Raw genomic sequence first — 23,106 nt, forward strand, 5'->3', positions numbered from 1 at the left:
AGTATATAACTCCTCAACCAGGTGCATTTAAGTGATTCCAACTGTGAACTTGTTGGACCCATAAAAGCACCCTCGAGTTTCCAAAACTTCCCAATGTATGGTAGATCTGGGTGTAGAAGTGTGTAAAGAGTCTTCTCTATCTCTGTCTTAGCAGTCTTCAGCTGTTGTTGTGGCGAGCTTTACTGCACGGCACGTACTGCATGTGTAGATAGTACCATTCCCACAATGCAGTCACAATGCTCCATGTTTTTGATCTTAATGTTTTTAAATTAATATCTTATTGCTTTCGTAAGCAGTCAATGATAAATGAGTGCCCAAGGTTAAATAAAGCAAGCAAATGTAGTAAAAAAATCTAGTGAGTCATGTGTCAAGTTAGATGTACTCTGTGTTCATGTTTCATTTGGTTTTGGAAAATATATATACAGGCTTGTGTGTGTGTGTGTGTGTGTGTTTACACAAATTATTAATTTAATAAATATCATTATTTTTTAGAGGATTGTGCCATATGATATTTTACAACCTGAACTAACCTAGCCAAACTATTTAATATTTAATGTTAATGTCACTATTTTTTTTTTATTTTTTATTTTTTATTATTATTTTTTTTTTTAGGAATCTCATTCTTTTACTGGCTTTTTCTTCTTTGTAAAAAAAAATAATTTATTAATAAGTAAATTAATTCAGCATTAAAGACATCATAGAAGATATGTATTCAAGTCAATTTTATGTGTGAATTACATGTTTAATGTATTTTTAAATAAATTAATATATCAGAAAAAAATTACAACCAAATTAACATCTTTTTTAGTGCAGGAGCACTCACGTCAATACAAAGACTACACACGTCAATAAGTCATCTGTTCACTGAATCATTCACTCATTTGAAGGCTTATTTCTTTTTCCACTCATTTTACCTCTTAAAGATACTAAATGCATTCCTCTTCTATTGGAAGTTGCTTGTGTTTTTGTACTGCTGATAATAAGGTGCACAAGAGGTTGGTGTTTCTTTTGAGCAAATGTTTTCTAATTGAAAGGGCCTCTTTGTCACTGTGTTGGATGCATCAACACTTTCTGTCAAAGACAAATGTCCTTCGATCAGAGCTGATGCACTGTATTGTAACCTTTGGTAAAGGGAAAAGCATGCCAGTCTTTCATGGCACAATGCCATTTTAGTTTGACACAAGTATCTCTTCAGGCAAACCTTCGTTGCGCCTTCCTCCGCGTTTGTGTCCTTGTCTGCCATTGGCTGTTTAGAGGCTCAGGTGGTTCTTTAGGTATATCCAAATGGATGTATGGCACACTGCTTGTTTACTAAGTTCTTATCAAGGTTAGCAGCTGTGTCACCGTATTTCTACTGCAGATAAACACTTTCTGATGGGGTTGATTGTGAATCTGTGCTATTGGTTGCTATTGTGTATATTTGCTTTTGTGATAAAACACATTGCCTACATAGATCTTCACATGCTTCCTAAGACTTCTAACAATGCCTGATGGTCACTCAATATATTCTTCTTTTTTTTTTCTTTTCTTTTTTTTTGCCTGCAAGGTGCCACGTGATGATGGTAGAATCAGCAACTGAGACCATTCGAACAACACCCTCCAATCAAAATGGAGTCAGCAGCCTAAGCAGCCAATCAGATGGCGGAGGAAGAGAGGGCGGGTCCAACGGTGACACCAATGGGGAGATCAGCCCGGTGGATTTACTGCACCTTCAACAGCAGCAGGTGTGTGTGTTTGTGTGTGTGTGTGTGTGTGTGTGTGTGTGTGTATGTGTGTGTGCAGAAGACCCTAAGTCGCCTACCCTGACTTTCAGGAAGTGTGTTGAGCTGTTGTTTCTTGTGCAATTCCCATGTCTTGTGCAATGTACAAACAACCAGATATTTGACGCAAACTGCATTACATTGTTTTCAAAACCTCAAAGAGTTGCCTGTGTTCTGTACAATATTACAGCTTGTCACTTTTCAGTTATTTGATGGGAACAGTATAAAAATTTAAAGAGAGTGTTCACCTCAACATGAAACACAAAAGGTGATTATTTTATTATTATTATTATTTAATTATTTATTTATTGTAAACATCATGTTATTATTTTAACAAATACATTTTTAGTGGGTTGTACCATATTGTATAATTTTTTTCTAGCTATCAGAGTCTGATCTTTTCAGTGAATCGGTTAATCCAGTTCACAAAATGATTTGTTCATGAATCGCACAGTTCCGAATCCTGACTGAATCACTGATCCTTTTGTAGCAGCCTGTCTCACACAAAGCTACTGTATGACTTCAGAAGACTTGAAATACCTACCTTATTTTGCAGTGCGGATTTCCGATTCATTAGCCGCTACAGGTATATGACTAAAATAATAACAAAGTGCAGTAAATGCTAGAAATATTACCACTACAAACCAGCATGTTTATGATTACGATAATATAATAATATAACAAATACCAGTTTGCAATTTTAAGCAGCATAACGGACTGTTTTTGCACCGCTAAAATAACTGGAAGCGGATGACACCGGAAGCCTTGCACATTCAGGTTACAAATGGCCACATCTGCTGTCACATTAAAAATAATGTTATTGGACCACATTTATGATAATTTAATTGTTTTTGTGTCCTGTTATACTTAAAACTTTCAGTCATCATGTACTGTCATGGCATGCAAAAGAGCGACCAACTAGTGTTGTCAAAAGTAAAAATTCTAAAATGTAAAAAATGTGACACTTTGAGCAGTTGAGCGGATTCGTAGACACCACTGATTGACGATTGTGTTCACGCACTCATCAGATATGTCTGTGATTGGCTACAATGATCAACGCACGGGAGCGTTTGAAAGCACACGGAAGTGTTTGAATTTGAAAACGAGAGCATTTGATAGCAGGCGTGTATCAGCGGACCAGTCGTATCTTTGTAAGCACCGTGTGTATCTGTGCAAGTGCTCGGTGAAGAACTTCATTGATGTCTGTTTTTGAGTGTTGATCATTGTAGCCAATCAGACATATCCGACGAGCACGTGAACATGATGGCCAATCGGAGGTGTTTACGAATGCGCTCAACAGCGCTCAAAGCATCACATTTTTAAAATTTCAGTACCGAATTGGTATCGAAGTCGGTACTTTTCACAACACTGACCAACACAGTCTTTAAAATTTCTACTTTTGTGTTTAATGGAAGAATGTAAGTTGCACAAGTTTTGAGAGACATGAGAGTGAGTCAGTGATTTCATTTTTGGGTGAACTAATCTTTTAACCAAATCTGGTCCTCAGGCTTCATATTTCCATGCAGTCATCCAGAACTGCACTTGGCGATTTCATTCATTCCTGTAGATGATGCCGACTTTACTGAATTCCTCACACTTGAAGTCCGGTCTTAGCAGCAGTCTCAGCCTAGCCTGAGTCAAAATAATCCTCTAAGCGACTGTTTTATGCAGTGACACGTCAGCGTGTAGAGGCTTGTGCTGTTTTTGCTCTTTGGCCTATGCGTCAGTGTCTTCCATATCCAGTTTGTCAGTTGGAATTTCCTCACTTCCCGGACTCTCTTGGCTGAAACTCTCTTTTTCTGTTCACACTCTTCCCTAAATGCATTACAGACGCAGAGGGTAAAAGGACCCCTTAACCTTGTTATCAATGACACAGGCTGCACTGCAACGCCTGTTGACAGAACCTAGTATGTAATATTGATGAACTATTACTGAGAGAAAGTGGATCTGTTAAACCATATTATTTAAATCTCTGAATTGATTTGGTGTGTAAATGTAAAGGGTTCTGACACTAATATCTAATGTAGAGATCTTTTCTGTTTTTAACTATTTAAGTGTGTTGTTACATCCAAATCACAGTGGGTGATCACCTTTGACCTTTACCCATAATTCTGTATCACCACCCTCTTTATATAGTGTTTTTTAATTTATGACAACATACATTTAATGAAACTGAAGCACCAAATACCTCTAGAGTATTTACCATTATCTTCAATTATAATGGACATTTTTTTTAATTATTTTTTTTTATTAAATTATAAAATTGTCTCAAAACAAGTTATATTTTTGTTTTGAAGAATTTAATAATTCAGGCATCAGAGAATTAAATAACCCCACGCAGAATTTGTAATTCAAATTTTAAATTTGTAATAAATTATATTATTTATTTTATAAATTTTATAAATCTTAATAAAAAATGACTAATTTCCCATTTTCTTATAATCAGCATAGAAGAAAATGTGAAATATACATTTTGTCCCTAAGAACATTAAAGATGTTTAGTTGGTTGGCAATATGAAATAATTTTTTTGTGCCTCCTATGATCCGAGATCTTGTGATATCTGGAGTTTCATAAGAATATAAAAATAGCTGTCTTAGTCACTAGTCTGACCATTAGAGTTGCTCACAAATGGCCATAAGTTAAAAAAAAAAAACAATGAAATGAGAGTCGTTTAGAGAGAAGAGAGCACAAGAGAAGCAGAACAGGAAGAGAGAAGGAAAGAACTTGTAAAATAACTACTTTGCATAGTTTTTTCTGTCAGTTGAAATAAGGGCTCGAAATTGTAGTGAAGGTAATGAATGTGAATGTTTGCACTCCTTGGCTGCATCCTGTGTGTGTGTGTGTGTATGTGTGTGTGTGTGTGTGTGTGTGTGTGTGCGTGCATGCGTGTGTGTGTGTGTGTGTGTGTGTGTGTGTGTGTGTGTGTGTGTGTGGACTCCCGCTGAGCGAGCATGGCCTCACCACACACAAGGAGGCCTTTCTTCCCGGCTCTGCAGTCTGGTGTTGGTGCACCTGTACATGGTCATGTGAGCCAAAGCCTTTAATTAGAGATAGAAATTGCCAGTTCCTCCTGCTCTAAACCATTTCCAATGTCAAACATACGGCCGCCGCGGCCTCAGTGCCACACGCTCTCTCTTCTTCCTTTCCTTCCTCTCTGTCCGTCTTTATTTTCCTTTCCCAATTTCTCTTTCGTGCCACACTGACCCATACTTTTGGTCTTTGGTGGCAGCAGTAGCTCCTTGTAAAAGTAACGTCCAAAACATTTTACATCACGGTTTTCATAATTCATATGTCTACTAGAAGCTGTGACAGTGTAACTATAACTCTGATGATTGTGTCATAGTTTGCTGGTCAGAAGAAAAGAAACGCTTTTGCCTAGTTTTAAACTGCCATTTAGCTGTATTTGTTTAAGAGAGTCTCTTAAAGTTTCTCATGATCACTTTATTTCTTGTAAATTGCAACCTCACAATGTGACTTTTTATCTCACAATTGCTATTTTATATCTCACAGTGTGACTTGTTTTCTCATAACTTTAATTTATTTAAAAAAGTGACTATTTATTGTTCAGCAGGCTCTTTGGCATATGGAAGCTTGTTTCCGCCACTAAATAAAAAAAATAAAAAAGGTTATTGCTTTTTATCTTGCAATTCTGACTTTTTTTCCTCTCACAATTGCGAGTTTACATCTCGCAATTCTGACGACTTTTCTCAGAATTGCGAGATATACTCACAATTGCGAGTTATAATGTCAGAATTGCGAGAGATAAACTTGCAATTGCGAAAAATAAAGTCAGAATTGCGAGTTATAAACTCACATTTGCGCATTATAAACTCACAACTGCGGGATATAAACTCGCAATTCTTACTTCTTTCTCACAGTTGCCAGTTTATATCTTGCAATTCTGACTTTTCTCTGAATTGTGAGATATAAACTCGCCAACTCGAGTTATAAAGTCCAATTCTTAAGAAAAAAATTTTTCTCAGAATTACGAGTTTATAACTCACAATTCTGACTTTATAACTCGCAAATATGTTATAAAGTCAGAATTGCGAGAAACTCGCAATTCTGAGAAAAAAAGTCAAAATTGTGAGATGAAAAGTTACAATTACCTTTTTTTTATTCAGTGGCAGAAACAAGCTTCCATATTGGCATGTCACAACAGTAGCAGTTAATTTAATGAGTTGTAGGTTGAATTTTTATTTTTCATACAGTCAGTCTAGAACGATTCTAAAGTTATACTTGTATGGATAAAAAATATGCCACACAGAGACCTTCAGTGGTATAAAAGCTGTAAGCCACTGTCTAATAAGGATTTTATTTGGTTGCTTGCATATAAGCGAATGTGTGTATATGCCTGTGTCAGTGTTAATGTGTAGGTGTATTTTATTTCTCCATGGCCTTGAGCCTTATGGAGTGAGGCTCCACACACCTGCTCATCTTCCAGTAGCAGTTTTAAACATTTACTTTGGTGTTATCTGAATCGCTCCACAGAGAGGAAAAAAACAAAAAAACAAAACAAAAAACTTAGAATGTCCCCAGGCCATCTGTTTGAACTCCTGTCACTATTTAATGTGGGAAGTTTACTAATGGTTTTTTTTTTTTTTTTTTCACTTTTCAAGCCTCTATACTATACTCACTTTATTCAGAATCTGCATCCAGATACAGTACAATGAACTAGCTATTTTGCATCGTTTAGTTTTTAGACCGAATGAAAATCACAACTTTATTCAGTTTCACTTAATGACATTCCCTCCCTGTTCTAACCTCTTTGTCCACAGAGATATCCTAAATATTCTTCTCATTTCTTCACTCCTCCTTTTCTTTCTTTCTTCAAGCGAGATGTAAGTTTTGCGCCAGCAAGAGACGCAATGCGCTCTTTATGATATGGGTGGCAGTGCCATAGAAATCTGCCTCTTTTATTCCATCTCAGATAGCCATTGTTCATAAGAATCTGATGAATGAATTAGTTCATCATCGAGTTCCCTCATTTGATTTTAAATGAATGGAGAGTTTGGCCTTGAAGCCAAATGACTTTAATGAGGAAGGCTCTGAAAATGGCAAAGCAAGCAGTAAAGTGTTATCATGGCAGAGCCTCCTAAAAAGTCATTTATCAAGTTTTAATGTCTTTCTCTGCTATCCTCATTTCATACAGTTTTTTTTTTTTTTTATGGAGGGGGTCACTATGAAGCCCAGCATAAATTAAAGGAATGATTGAAAGAGAATATGGGGTGTTTCAGGAATCCTTTCAAAAGCCCCTTTCGCTAAAATGTTATGTAAATTCATTGACTTATTGATAGATGTCAAACTTTAAGTCGAGTCATGCTCTTTGTCATTGTACAGGTACAGCAAGGTTGTATTAATTTAACTATATTGTATTAAATGTAAAGAGAAGCGAACAGAAGTGCATAATTATAGTTGTAAATTAAATAAATGTTTTCTAATTATTTTGAATATTTTTCAGCTTAAATAAATATACAATTATGTAGTAAAATTTTACTCATTTTAGTTTTTTAAAGCTCAAAAATAATTGTTAATACAAATTTTAAAAATACAATAATTACTAATGATTTTAATATAAAAGCTTAAAATTAGACATAATATTAATTTTAAAATAAAATACATAATTAGTAAAAACACTGAAAAGGTTAAATAAATAAATAAATAAAAAATACAGAAAATATTCATAAATGGTATAGTATGCATGGAATGAGTTGACCAAAGCTGTACAATAATTTTTATTAAATTGAAACACTAAGTGAATGCACTTTGTCGCGCTGTTTATTGTCTAGTCTAGTCTCTTCCTCCAAGCCCAAATCTTTCACCTGGAAGCGGCACAGTGCAGCGATACTGGTTAAACACCCTGCCAAGAAGCGTTGGAGCAGAAAAACAGTCCCAGCTCCCTCTTTGCAGACCTGCGTTGTCAGAGCACAAAGCACTCTCTCCCTGGGCCCCTCGGGAGCCTGGGAGAAATCACAGGCATCTGCAGACGTCAAAGACTCAACAGTCTTTACCAAACAAACAGAAGCCCAGCAGAGTGATGGAGAATGCGAGCAGAGGGAGGGTGAGATGGCGAAGGAGCGAAAGAGAGCACCAGGATGAGTTTGAGTCAGAGGAACGGAGGCAGGCATCTCGGGAGAGGAGGGGATTGTGGGTACGGACAGATACGAGGTAGCCGAGTCATAGAGGGTAAGAGAAAAAGAGTCGAGAGGGAAGGGGGAAAGTGGGGCTGAAGTGGTTGGAGAGAGGGAACTGAGGGAGGGGGGGGGAGAAAGTGCAACGCTGAGATGTGTCAAGAAAGGGCGCCTGGGCCCCCCTGAGGAATGTTCCTTGTCTGCTTCACAACCCCAAGACCAGCAAAACCCTTTGCTTTGTAAAAAAAAAAAAAAAAAAAAGGAAGACAGGAGAGGTAGAGAGAAAAAAAACAAGAGTGCACACTAGTGGAGTCCTTATAGAATTTCATCCTCTTGTTGCACAAAGCCAGGAATCCAACCAAGGGTTTTCTGTTTTTCAATCCCTCGAGTGTTCTTCACTTCAAATGGTCCCGCTCCACAGCCAGTCTACAGCTACTTCGGCCTTGGTATGGGGAGGTGGCCCTGACAGACCCCTCTGCTGCACCTTGCTTTCTTTAATAGGGTGGTCTTATCTCTCTCTCGCTCTCTTTAGGGATACAGTAGCCCTGTGGTTTCGCTTCAAAGCAACCGTTTAGATAGGATGTGCCCCAAATGGTGCATAGCAGGTTAAAAACATTGTCGAGTCCAGACCAGCTCTCTTGAAGCACCATGTGCCCCGTCCTTTGGCTACTAGTATGCAGTTTAGTATCAAGAGAACCAATTCCCTTAAAGTTCTTCATCACAACTCATCCTGCTATGAGTGATACAGACGTATGGTTTTTACCTGTTGGATGATAAAGAGGGGCAAAACCGATAAATGGGTCTAAATTTCTAGAGATCAGTGGTCTCATTTATAATGCGCACATACAGTCTGATTCGATCCTAAATTCCATGGATTTTATCCTACGTCAAAAGGAATATTTGGGATTTATAAAGGCAGAAACTGATGTGAAAATGGCATAGTTGTGTACGCCAATTGAAGAGCATCCATACAAACTTTTTCTTTCTTCTTTTATTTATTTATAAAGCACCTTTAACACAACTCATAGTTGACCCAAGGTGCCGTATAATACATGTACGTTTTTGCACTTAAATATACCAGTAATTAAAATAATCCAACATTATTAAAATGCGAAGATGAATAGACAATCTCAATATGCATTAATATTATTATATGTGTTCTGTAGGTGTTTTACACACTTCCACATTGTGCTTGAATTTAAGATGAACTGTGATTTATAAAGTAGGATGCATTTAGGCCCTTTTTTGCGCATAAAGATGTTTTATAAATCATAAAAGTTTTGACCACTTCTGAGTTTTGGTTTAAACTCAGGAGGAGTAAGAAGACTAGCAACTGCTTCCCTAATTAGTGGAGAGTTGAGAAAGAGTAGCGCAAAATGGAGATGTGAAACACACCAGAGAGAGAGAAACCGAAAAACCAGACTCCTCCTTTAGAGATGGACAAACATTGACAGCTTAACATTGGTTATGGTTTGGAGCTGGTGCATATGGAGACCACATCGCTGTAAAGCTCTGGCTCTTTTGATCAGATGGCCTACAGACAGGAGATGGTAGATGATTTCACTGTCTCTCTCACTTCCTCTTCTCTTTCTCCACTCACTTTACATATGACTTTCTTTGACTCTTTGGGGAAAGGATTTGGTTTGACGAGAAATGGGTCACAATGGTCAACTGTCAGTTTTTATATAAAAACCAGCCTATTTGGTTTGCGAAAATTCAACGACATGCTAAGGCAACCCACCAACTAGCTAATTTGACACTTTTCTAATGTTGATCTATATTTAGATCATAAGTGTTCCTAACAATTTCTGTATTTTCTCTTGTCCTTGGTCTATATTGTGAGGGACACTTGACGGGTTTTCTTCCTGTGGTCATTGTATCATAACCCACCCCCGCTTTTTTTACACTTTATTATAACTCAGAATTACCCGTCTCCATGTGCGTGTGTCATTTGCTTTAGTCTTTGTTTTCTCTGGCACCGTCCACCATTAAGAGGCCATAATGGACTCTGCAAATTGGTCGTAATGGTAGCTTTAATTAAACTGTCCACGGCGCAGATGGAATGAGTGGATAAAGGCATATAGATCTCAGATGTCTGGACAGATAGGCCATATTGAGTTGGCTGTCCTGATGGCAGATCATAGGTACCTGTGAGGTAGTCTAGACTCTCTAATTGGGTTTCTGCGTGTGAAATGCTAAGCATGGTGAGATAGGAAGTTTGGACGCTTTGAGAGTCAGGGTGTTTGGCCTCTCTCCCGTCTCATTACTGTTGGGAACGGCCTTCTGTTCAGCACTCGGCGGACAGTAATGGCCGTATCACGTCCTCCGTGTGAAATGAAGCTCATTTGACCAATTGCAGCCAAACGTGTCAGCGGTCACAATGCCTTTGGCCCGCTGGCACGAACAGAGCTGCTCTTTCTCATCTTCCCCTCAAACAGCTTAAGTCTAACGAACAAAAAGGGAGGGAAGGGGGAGGGAGAGTCTTAAATACAGGGATCATATCCCTTTTGGACAAGGATGCAAGGTGATGGGGGCCAGGCCTGAAGCCAGCTTAATAACATCCAGTAAATCGAACATTTTCAGCCCATTGAAAGGTGTCATTGCTTAAAAGCATTCCACGCTTTTAATTGTGGCCTGTCTCATTGTACGGAGGTCAGTGAAGAAGAAAGGTCAAGCTTGGTCACAAAACGCTGGTGGTGACCGAGGTGCAAGGGCGAGGGGTTTTAGGGGGAGGCGTTAAGGGAGGATAGTTGCCTAGCATCTGTAGACGACCTCAATAGATGCCGCAGTAATACCAAAAAAGACCTCCGGCGTGCTGGTTTCCTGTTGTACAATTGAAAAGCTGGCCTGGCTTTGAGCTTCTTACACGGTTAAGAAAGTAGTTGAGAGGATGTTTCTTTACTTGCTTTGTTGTGTTCGCTCAAAGCTCTCAGAAATGAAGACAATAAGAACTTGGAAATGTGCTGGTTCATCTAGATAACGTACATCATGTTTTTTCTCTCATAAAATTTGTTTCGTTTGTCACCAAAGTTGCTGTCTTGGATTGGTTACACATGCACATATCTATAAGTAAAGGTTCATATAAAGCATAATGTATTTCACATGTGCTCGGAGATATTTCATATTCTTCATCTAATGATTTTTTCACACGTGGAGTCCTAATTCTGGAATGTGGGAATGTCATATTTATGGGAGGGTAATAAAACTAATTTATGGCTTTTCCAGGGAAACCTTTGAGAAGGCTAAAGAGGGCTGCCGTTAGTGTGCATTTACATACGTGTGTGTGCTGGTATGCTTCTCTCTGTGTATGGAGACATTAGGAGCAGTTGTGGCAACACACAGTCGTCTCTTCCTGCGTCTTTCCAGTGCGTCTGTCTATCCAGAGCATCTCAGAAGGACTGCCAGCACAGCTAGGCTCAGATCAGTTCCAAACACATGGCCAGACCACAGTAGCACTGTCACCTAACACAGATCACATTTGCAATAATTACAAACTCATATGGGAATAATTGCAAGAACAACAAGTGAAGTTTTGACTTCTGGTAACATGTTGTTAGAAAGAATCAGAGCAGTACATGTATGCATGTATGTATGTATATGTATATGTATATGTATGGATTTTTTGTATTTTTTTTATTCATTTTATTTGTTGACTTATTTATTTTTAATGTATATATTTTTTTGATTTATTTAAGCATTTTAATTTTGTTGAATTTATTTTCAAAACAAAAATAATAATTTGAAAAAGGTTATGATGTTTGTTAAAGGTGGTGTGTAAATAACAGCAATGAAAAATTCACACTGTAAAGTTTTATTAATCATTTTTCTCCATCTTGTTTCATACATAATATATTAGGAGTAGCCTGAAAGTTAAGTTGTTATTGACTGAAAATCTTGCATATTTTCAAACCAGATGTGACATGACAAATTCAAGTATGTCAATGAGCCATATGGCTTTTTTGGAACCCCTGATCACAATATGATTCGAGTTTATTTATTTTTGATTTTGTTTTATTTTTTCAAAACAAAAATCATCATTCGACAAAGATTGTGAATTAAAGGTGGAGTGTGTAATTTCCGCACCGATAACGGCAAGAAAAAAATCACTGTCACACTGTAAAATTTTATTCATCATTTTTCTCCATCATATTTTGGCCTCTGACTCACAAGCCCTCATTTAGCCTCTTGTTTTTGGTGGACATGCTCAAACATAATAGATTCGCACCAACAAACACTCATGTCCCACTGTCTAAAGTGGTGCCACAAAGCCACCTTTTATTCTGTGTCTGTAATTTCCACGGCCTGGGCAGTTCATAGGCAGTGCTTGAAGCACATCAAGCATTGACCTTCTTCTAGTCACCATGGCGATTATGAAAGATTCTCAGCTGGATACTAATGTGTGGGCATTTGGAGGTATAACTCCCTCAGAGCTGATTGACAAACCACTGGGGAGAGAGGGAGGAGAGGAGAGAAAGGAAGGAAAAGGAAGGGGACAGGAAAAAAAAAAATAGGGCAGGAGAATGGATTTAGTGATTCGGAGAGAGCTGTGAGTAGTGGGAGGGGGAGATTTAGGTAATAGTTGAAGTGGAGAGGAATGGAGGAAGGATGGAGAGAATGAGGGGCAGGAGGAGGAGGAGGGTGGCAAGGGAGGGGATTTTACTTTTGGAGAGTTAACGAGGCAGAGGGAGGGCTTCTTTAGTCTTAGTACACTTCCTACTGGACTCTATGTCAGAAAACAGCCATAATTGACACTAATTGGCATGTGTTTTTGCTGTATCAGCTCTAATCAACAGATGAGGTGGAAAGAGAGTAAATTGCCAAGGACTGGAGCCACTTTTAACTTCTTAAAGGAACAGTTCCTCCAAAAATGAAAATGTCACCATGTACCATGTCGTTTCAAACACTAAAACATGAAATAACATTTTTGAAGAATTTTCAAGCTGCTTTTTTGTAACCCATTGTCAAACTCCAAATCAGACAAAAAACTCCATAAAAGTCCAAAAGACTCAAACAAACAAATAAATACATAGTTTTTATTGTATTTTTATCATATAAATGCAGCCTTGGTGGAAAAAGAGAAAAGAGAAAAAGAGAAAAATCTTACCAATCCCAAACTTTTTAACTTTTCAATCCCTGACGTCTAAAAAAAAAAAAAAAACAGATTTGTGTTAAAAGTAGTCAGAAATTTAAGTTGTTATTGACTAAAACCAGACCAAACGTGACTAATAAATTTAAATATGTAAATGAGCCATATGGCTTTTTTGGCGCCCCAGTCACAATGTTTCCATTTCATGGAAAAAAAAAAAACAGCTTGGATGTTCTTCAAAATATTTTTTGTGTTCCACAGAAAAATAAAGTTGTATGATTTTGATACAGGTGAACTCTTCCTTTAACCAAGCTGAATACACATGCACACTTACGTACTCAGTAAGCCCAATTTCCTTGCCTTCAATGCCCACTTAGAACTCTGTATTGTGCTGTGTAATGCAGAGGCCTAACCTTACGCCATCCCAGAAGCCCCCGCTCTGCACTCGGCTTAAGAGACCCCTCAGCTCTCCATCTCTGTCCTCCCAACGGCCCTCTCCAGGCTCCAAAAATTGGAGAACCCCCAGGGGAAACAAAAAGACGAAGAAAAAAGCAAAAGAAATATGCACAGCACCACTCTCAAAGTTGTTGCCCTGGTAACTGGTGAGGGCGAGGGACTGCAAACAATGAAGCCAGATCCCTTTTTAAGTGTTGCTAATTAGCTTGCCTCCGCTTGCTCTTTGTGTTTGCCATCTTAAAAAGAGACTAAAGTCAACAGGGAGAGGCGTCGGAGAAGAGAAGAGAGAGAATGTTGGTTTCTATTTTTCTTCTCCTTAATAGCCAAGGGTGGAGATAGAAGCGAGATGAAGGCCGCTTTGTGCCGAGCGACGCGGATTGATGATATAGATTGATGTTACTGATGTAATTGAATATTGATGAAGAACATGTGAAACCTGGAGCTGGTTCGGTTTTGTTGAAGGTTTGCTTTCACAGTGCTGAAAGAAAGTGTGTTTGCTTTATCGTATTCACATCGTGGACCATTATAGGAGATTTTGAGTTTCCTATGTGGACACGACAGTAGTTCCTTCTCTTTCGATCTTGGTATTTGTGCTTAAAAATGTGAAACGTGGCCTCGTAGCACTCTGTTTCCTCTCAGTACGATTTATTCCCTCTTAACTTGTCTTCAAAACCGCCCCACTCCCATTTAAACACAGATGGCAGAAACTTTTCGATTCAATGTGCCGTTTATCCCTTTTGATTATTTTCTAAAGATCAGTATCACTTTAGCCACTACCAGGTGTAAAATCAAAATCATACTAAAAACATGAACTTTATTTTTTTTAGTTCTACTCCAGGCGAGCGGTTTCAAGTTTTCAATGCACCGCATGTCTTTTTTCTTTCTCGCTAGCTTGCTTTTGGCAACATCCCGAGTGTGTATTATTAATTTTTTCTTTATTAATAATAACAAAGAAATGCGTTCCATATGTCTGGTTTGGAAGGGAAACCCTGCTGCCAGTTAGCGCTATCCTCATCATGGAGACCAGGTCAGTCTGTTTAGCATGTGTTTGTAGGAGGATGGGTTTTGGACGGCGTCCCATTGGGCTAGGTCACTCAAGCCATGACTCGCATCACACCCCAGCACCTTCGTATTGCCCGAACCGTCCCTGCAGACTCGCTCCAAGATCTTGAAAAGCTCTCAAATACGACAAGACCTTGAAAGTCAATTTTTGCTTATTAGTTTTTGCAGTCCGCACAGCAGAGAGAGGTTGAAACCCTATCAAGTAGAACTTTGTTTGGCTGCCAGAAGGGCGGTGTTAAGAAAACCACAGCAAAACTGCCGTGCAATTGCCATCAATTAGCCGGCTGTGCGGCTGCCGAGGCTGGAGGATTTTGAGACGACCCGTATCCTGAACTCTCCGAGCTCTCTCTCTCTACGAGCTGTCTTAATGCTGAACTCTCGCTAATGCTGTGGTCCTCAGCACTACAAAGTGAGCTCACGGTGCCAACAACGAGGTAATGATGCCCAGAGAGCCCAGCCATAGTGGATTACACTTCCTCTTTTGCTCTTTCAGTATGGGACATGGGGATAAGTTACTGCCGAGAGAGACACCAGGTACATATGAGCTCATTTGAGCCTCTTTCACTGTTTTCCTTCCCGTAATGGGTTCAACAGCCATGCAATCCTCGCAATCTTTTTCACAGTTTTCAAAAACAAAATCTCTCTGACATCCGAAACACTGCTGCTATCGTGTTGCTGCCCATATTTACTTTTTTTTCCAAGCAGGCTTTTTGTTTTAACATTTTTGGGGACTTAGAGGTGAGCAACGCACATCTGGAAAGCAGCAGAGGCAGCAAGTTTCAAACAGGTCCCCTTTGTGAAAAATAGGATGTGAAAAAAAACGAAAGCGGTCAGGGTTTTCAAACATTACAGCATATTTTGAAGTTTTTTCCTCCCTTAGTTTTATTTTTTTATTGCCTTGGCTCCAATTCACCCTTTCCTCATTTTAATGGCCGATGGGAGTCTGCTGTAGCCGTTTAAATTTTAAGGTTTTACTATAGCCTTTATATTGCGGAAACATTACATTAAATGACAAAAAGGGACAGCGGCGGCTGTTTTTAGATGATTTCGGCATTGAATAATTCACTCGATTTTGCCATTTTCAGATGCGTGTTCTAATGGATCTGAACAAAAACAAATGTGATGAGTGACTGCGAACCGCATGATGGAACAGGAAGTGGCAAATTAAATCCAGCTTGGGCCAAAAAGGAGCGAGAGTGAGGGGAAAAAAAAGGGGGAGAAATATGGTCAGAAGTGCAGTTTATTTGTAACCCACCGTGAAATTGGACAGCTCTGCAGGCTACAACTGTAATGAGTCATGGGGACCAAGTTAAGATCTACGAAACCTTGGCCCAGGCCTGTAAACCCGATCCCGTCGTACAATCTACACCTCGTCCTGTAGCCCTGGGTGGACAGCTGCTAACAGGCCCAGTATGTCTGCCTGCAGCCGCTGTAGACGAAGCTCATTTGGTCACCAGCTGTGTCGGAGCATTCCAGCATCAAAATAGAGTAAGTCTGGTTCTCTGGCAAACAATAATTCATCCTTTAGTGATTATCAGTAGAGATAGTCTCTCTGGAAAGTTACATTCGTATTGGCCTGGCCAACACTCCATAAGCGATGGTGCGTAACGCTTTCGATTGTGTGGACAAACACATTCGTGGTGGGAGATTCCTCTGGCAGCTGACAGTGATGCATTTGATACATTACAAGCAACTGCTACCGAAAGCCACGCTTCACGTAAATATGCCATTCAGATACAAAGCAATCCCACAAGTTGTCACACTCGTGAGTAATAAAGTGGCTGCCGTCAGGAGTGGCGAAAAGAAAGGAGCGGGCGCATTGTGCGCCTGTAGTTACTCAGAGCTTGAAGAGGTTGTACAAGCAGGTATGATTATTTTTGCCAAATCCCTCACATGACTGACGTTTTGGATGCCGGCTTATATTACATCTGTGAAACTTTTCTTTCATCTCGCCCCCCCCTTCTTCTTCTGTTTCTCGTATCCAATGCAAGCAAACAGAAACAGCTCAAGTCTTCATTTTTAGACACATTACAAGGAGAAAGCTGAACTTCCTAATTCCAGGAGGATCAAGCCCGAACCTCAAAAGAAGCAGCTTTTGGCATAGCTTTACTTTTCCTTTAAGGTTGAATGGCACCGGTTGGGGAAAAAAAAGGGTGCCTTTGTCTTCCTCTCTCCGCTCCTGATTCGGAGGTGGCTATCATGCAGGGTGCATGCTGAACAAAAGCACCCGAGTGTAACAAGTCCTCCCGGTTTGTACCGCTGAAAGAAGGTTAAGTTTGGTTCTTTTTTTCCCCTCGGTGCAACACAGGATGTTTTTTTCTAAACGTTCACATGCCAGTCCCGCCTTAAACACCGTTGATGTTGAGTGAGGGGAAAATAAGCTTTGGCTTGTTATTTATGAACTGCTATTTTGTAAATTGGAAATATATTCTGTTTTCACACCCTTAAAATAGACTTTTTGTGGTGTGTTTGGGTTTGTTTGTAGAGCGTCTGACCACATCTGTCCATGCGTGCGGTTGTAGCATGATGTAGGTAACATTACTCGCATGAAGAGCACACCCTGTTGCTTTCCTAAACAGTGTTAACAAATTACAGAGTACATTTGAAATGTTTTTTTGTTTTTTTTCTCCATTTTAATAGAAAACTGACCTCACCTATTTGCGTTTAGTCTAAAATTGAACCACAAGGCAATGAGACAATAAAATTTGTTTATATATATATATATATATATAATGTTTATGATAACCCATAGGAAAGAATAATCACATATCTCTTTAAACTCAATTGTTTCTATCGCAATGAGATATGGAGAGCTCAAATTTTCTCCTGAGAAAAACCCTAGTAGTCTTAATAAAGACTGACACTGTGCTAATATTTGTCTGCATTCAAATATCTCATAAATTTCTTCCAATTTACTTTAATTTTAATGTCTATAAACATATATCTAATTTGTCATTTTACTAAGGAATTTTAGGAGAAACATCTGAGGCAAAGTTTGATACTTCAATGAAAGACAACTTAGAACTCCCTTATGTCTCCTGAGCTATAAAAGAGCGACTTGTGAGCATACATTTAGGAATTTATAACTTTGGTTGCTTTATATCGTTTTCTCATATCTCTTTTTTGTTTGTGAAGAAGTTGTGTGAGACAAAACAAATTATTGTGTCAAGTCACAGTGTGTGACATAATACCTCAAAGCTGCTTCAAGTGCAGATAAATATGCCATTTGACAGTAGAAGCCAGAGTGTAAGTGGAGCATGTTGACAGGGGTTTATTTAAGAATGAATTAAAAACGCAGCGCCACGGGAGGCCACCACTGTTACTTTGTTGACCTCTTCTAAAAGGGTCCTCACTAGCCAACTATAAATAACTGCACATCATATCTAACTCTGATTGGAGGTCAGCACAGAGGCAGGGGTATGATTGGCCGAGTGTGGCCAGCAGTTGTTTCATAAAGCTAATGTAGACCAGCCTGTAGGAAAGACAAAATTACATCTCTTTAATATCTCAGATTTTTTTTCTATTTAATCTCATTACATTCTAGGAGAAACATCTAAGCAGGAGACTCTCACAGGTGTCTCAAGTTTCAGAAGAGATCTCAACCATATCTACTTTAAGACTGTGTACACTGTCCACATTCATTTGTTCTTTAAAACAATACTTTTTCATGTTTGTTTTTTATTTGTATTTTCATTAGTTTTTCTTTGTTTTATTTCATTTTTCCCTTCTCTTTTCTTCTTTTATGTATATACGTTAGTCTCATTCCCTATTCCCGCCTCTTTCTACCCTCATCCCCATCAGTATCTCCTGAGTTTCTCCCAGCATACAGTGGCAGTCTCAGTCTGTCTTCAGCTCTGGATCCGCCAACTCCAGTAACATGATTCCCTCTGACCCTTCATGCCACCCTGGCCCCCATACCACTCCACCGCCATCCCCCCCACCCACACCCATGGACAGCCCACCGTGGGCTCTGTTTTTCTACGGGGGCGGTTGCGGGGGGACGTTGCAGGCGTCAACAATGGCTCTCTGTCAGTGATGATGGATCATTCCAGCATATGGTGCCCACCTGTCCGCGGAGGAGCCGACTTCACTGTTTAGATTTACAGGAGAGAGAGAAAAAGCGAGCGAGCGCCCCGTGTTCTGCCCTCTCCCTCATTCTCACTCCCACAAACACAGGCGGATTAGGGCTCCGATTCATCACCTCCCAGTCGTGTTTACTTAAGCAACCTGACCGTAATGAATAGGAGCTGGGACATCCAGGAAAGAGGCGCGCAATCACCCCTGTTTGTGTGTTTTACCGCGTTGTTTTGGAACGTCCGTCCTAGAGCGGCTCAAAAATTTCATCTGCCGTATTATTATTGGACGCTGTCACGTCTGTGCGCACGGACGCGACTGTCACAACTTTGCTAGAACGAGAGCGAGTCGCACTACGCGCGTATGCCAAAACGAATTCTTCCCTGTTATTTTCCCATAATGGACCCTCACCCGAAGGCCCCCCTCTTTCCCTCTCTCCTGCAAAAAGAAAAGAAACCCAGTTGTCAGCCATTTTTTTGAAGCCCGTTAAAGAGGGGAGGGCGAGAGCCAAGAGAAAAAAGGAAAAGAAAGACGGGGGGAAAAAAGGGAAGAAGAGGGAGCCCCCTGCTAAATCTCCCTACACCCACCTCTCCGACCACCCTACACCCTCCACCCCCTACCCCCCCAAACGACCCTGCTGAATTAAAAAATGCTCTGTTATTAAAGGCAATGTCAGGAGTGTTGATTTACGGGGGGGGCGATGACAAGTCAGAAGAACTCACACACTGTGCTGCTAAGGCCGCCAAGCTGGGCTCTGACCTCTTCACCCTCCCCTTCCCCTCTCTCACTCGCTCTCGCTCTGGCTCGTCCGACCGCCCGCCCTGCACTGCAATAAAACCTGTCTAACTCAACAGCACAATGGAACTGTTGTTGGACCCGACGAGCCGCGGCCTCCCTCATATTTTCTTTAAAGGTGCAGTGCTCACCAGCGAATGCCACAAGGCTTTGGGGTGGATGGGGGAGAGAGAGTGATAAGATGAAAGTAGGTGAGCGAGAAGAAAGAAGCAACTCATGTTCCCTTTTGAAATCTGGATGCGTTTTTCACTCCCTGCTTAGATGTATGGATGGAAGTTAGAAAGCATTTTTTCCCCCTTGTTTGTACTCCAAATCTTTTTTTAACCTCCACTGTTCGTGAAAGCAATAAAATTGGCAAGTCAGACTCAATAGATTCTCCAGCCACAGAACGGAGCCTCTCCCCTGTTGCTCAGAGAAACTCGCCACCCCAGTCACTCTCATTCTGGGCCAGTTTAGTGCCACTGGCCTCCGCTCCCACTGCTGATCTTAGAGCATCGTGATTAAGACCAGCCGTGCTGACCACTTGTTCTTCTCTAGGTAATGTGCCTTTCTCCTTAAAGTAGAGGTTCACCCCAAAATTTCCTCTTTTTTTGTCATTTATTTTCCCCCATGACATCCCAAACTCTTTTTCAAACATTACTTCTTTTTTCAGTGCAGGACAAAATGAGATGTTAGGCAGAATATCTGAGCAGCTCGTTTCCACACAACGAAAACAAACACCAAAAAAATAGGGGAAAAAAATTATATAAAAAAAAAAAAAAAATCATAAAATGGTCCATGCAACTTGTGTACTACATCTGCTTCTAATATTTTAAATCCCTGTCTGTTTCTCACATTTTACACACATGACTTACTATTGCTTAGAAAATGTCTTTCCACACTCATATTATTTTCATTTTTCAGTGCAGCACAAAATTAGAGGTTAAATGTCCGAGCAGCTCTCTTCCATAAAAAACAAAAACAAGAAAAAAAAAAAAAGTTTCTAATGGAGATTTATAATGGCAAAAATTACAACAACAACAACAAAAATCATAAAAGTTCCTAAAAGTCATTTACAATGGCAAAAAAAAAGCAGTGCATACACTTTGTGTACTATATGTTAAGCCTTCTAAAGCTGTTTGATACCATTACTATTGTATGGACAGCTTTTATATCGCTTTTACGCTTTTTTTATAATTTATAAATAATTTTTATGATGCTCTTTGGTCTTTTTTTAGAGCTTGTTTTCTTTTTACGGAAAAGGTCTACTTGGACGTTCTGTTATCTCATTTTGTGTTGCACAGATGAATGTAAAGTCAAATGGTCCACTTTTATAATACTTTTATGGGTTTTTTTTTTTAGGGTTTTTTTTATTGTTGTTGTTGTTTTTCATTGTATGGAAAAGAGCTGCATGGACATTCTGCTTAGCCTCTAGTTTTGTCTTTCAAGAGAGAATTTTTTTTTTTTTTTTTTTTAAATAAAAATGATAAATGATAATGAAATGTTCCTTTTTGGGTAAACTATTCCTGTTATATAAAGAAATGGTCCATGAAAGAGCGTATGAGATGGCTGTAAGATGGATTTAGCCTAACAGTTACAGCTCTAGACTGGTAACACAAATTTAGGGGTGGTCCTATTTAGGGGTGACCCAGTCACTGCAAAATTACTGATATCACAATCTATCACCATTGCACCCCTGAGCAAGGCACTTAACCTCTGGTTGTTCCTGAAGGGGCTGTACATAAAATTAGTGCACTGTAAATTACTTTGGATTAAATGTGTGCACTAAACTGCTACCATTTAATCCAAATAAGCATGGCGTTTATGAAAATCAAAGAAGAGTTTAATAAAGTGGTAATCAGTGTGGCAGTTTTGGCCAATTGTTGATCATTGTTGCCAGACAACCATCTGGTCTAAGTTGTCTCTGGTTGTGTGTGTGTGCACGTCTGTAAGAAGTAATTCACACCACATGCCATCAGTAGAGTGTGTAGTCTCAGAGCTAGTCGTAGCTGGGAGGTGCTGCCGGTCACTTTAGCTTATCCAGCCCTCCGCTGAGGTCATGTGCGCAGATGGAGGGGGTTGGGGGGTTGGGGGGTTGGGGTTCCTGCACAGCATGTGCATGCATTCGCGAACGTATGTGTGTGCGCACGCCGCTCAATTGCGACCTCAGCAAAAGTAGCAAGTGCTCTTGATGCAGATGGTTTTCATCACACCGACCACTGCATGTTCTCTCTCTCTCTCTCTCTCTCTCTCATGTGCCGATTGTATAGGGGGCCTCTCGCCTTTTTTGGCCCCCTCTCTCTCTCTAAAACCCCCACAACCCCCTCTACAATAAAAAAGACAGAGGTGTATCTCTCTTAAATGGATTGGCACCATTTATTTAGAGGGTCCTGGACTGGGCTTTGAAATACACCCTCCCACACATTTAGCCAGTAAGTACTTCTGCAATTGATATAATGGCTATTAGCACTAACAGTCTATTACTGATATCAGATCAGTGCTAAATGACCATGTTTTATAGGGATAGTTCACCCAAAAAGGAATATTCTGTCATCATTTACTTAACTCATGTGCCTTAGTGTCTTATGTGAAACTTACTTTTGAATATTTATGCTGATTTTTCCCCTAAAACAATAGCAGAAAGTGACCAGATGTTGTCAAGCTCCAAAAAAGCACTAAAAAGTCATCTGTATGACCTATGCATTGTATTATTAATTTTTTTTTTGAAGCTCTCAGATCTCATTTGTGCATATTTTTGACTCCAATTGCCATTGATTCTCACCAAATTACAATACGTTACAATACGTTACCTTTAAATGTTTGGGGTCGGTAAGATTTTTACAATGTATTTACAAAATTTTAATATATTTTAAAATGTAATTTAATCCTGTGATGGCAAAGCTTAATTTTCAATAGCCATTACTTCTTGCTACTAGCCAAGAAGTACTAACTTTTTTGTTTGTTCATCACACAAAGGTGTTGTATGACTTAAAAAATATAATTTAAGTTATCTTTTGAGCTGCATGGACCACATTTATGCTATTTTTATGGTTCTATATCCTGACATGAGAGTGAATAAATAATGGAAATTGTCATTTTTGGATGAGTTATCCTTGTTAAATCATATAGATTTGCCTTCAAAGTGAGTTTACAGCTAGGTGAACAATTAAAGCTGGCTTAAAATGTCTAAAACTTGTGGAATTTACAGCTTTTTCGGTTAGCATATCTAAGTATGACTGGGGATTTATGTTTGGTGTCAGTTCTTTTTTCTTTTTCTTTTTTTTTAAAGAGGGCTTTTCACCCACACCCCCCCTTTCATAAATCAATATTTACTATGTAACCTTCCTCTCTCTCTTCAGGGCCAGGAAGCAAATGTGCATCCTGATGGCGCTCTTCAAAAAGCTGTTTGCCCACTGATTTACTGTTGCCTAGTGTTTTTGTTTTGAGAGCCGCATTTTGCCATTGGGCCAAAGATCCTGTGCGGGTACAGTTTGAAAAATCTAAACGAATACTGCCGTCATCTGTACGTAGGGTAGCGAACCGTTGCCACATGATGTGGGACGGGCCTCGGAGTGGCAGCGCAATGGACAGATGATCTAAGGGAGTGTGAGAGAAAGGAAAAAAAGGGTGCGGTAGAGTTACAGAGTTGCATTTTCCCTCTCGCAGTCTGAAGAGAAAGCAAGGTCCCTTTCTGGCCCTGTAAGGGAGGGGCCCCACACACTCAGGTTGGCAAACAGGTGGGGCCCACCATGCAGTGCTAAG

General features: G+C 39.6%; 1 protein-coding gene across 3 annotated transcripts in view; it reads left to right on the top strand.

The window, feature by feature from the left end:
• foxp4 (forkhead box P4) overlaps positions 1-23,106 on the top strand; it is a 147,057-nt gene that overhangs the window by 42,093 nt on the left and 81,858 nt on the right. For 2 of the 3 annotated variants that reach the window (XM_051912423.1, XM_051912424.1), the window contains exon 1: positions 1,369-1,724. In XM_051912423.1, coding sequence (XP_051768383.1) covers positions 1,491-1,724 — 234 coding nt within the window. In that variant the 5' untranslated portion in view covers positions 1,369-1,490. Of the gene's footprint in view, positions 1-1,368; positions 1,725-23,106 lie in introns of those variants that run through there. The other variant, XM_051912426.1, reaches the window with a different exon arrangement.

This window comes from Ctenopharyngodon idella, chromosome 11, assembly GCF_019924925.1.
Source record: "Ctenopharyngodon idella isolate HZGC_01 chromosome 11, HZGC01, whole genome shotgun sequence".
NCBI lineage: Eukaryota > Metazoa > Chordata > Actinopteri > Cypriniformes > Xenocyprididae > Ctenopharyngodon > Ctenopharyngodon idella.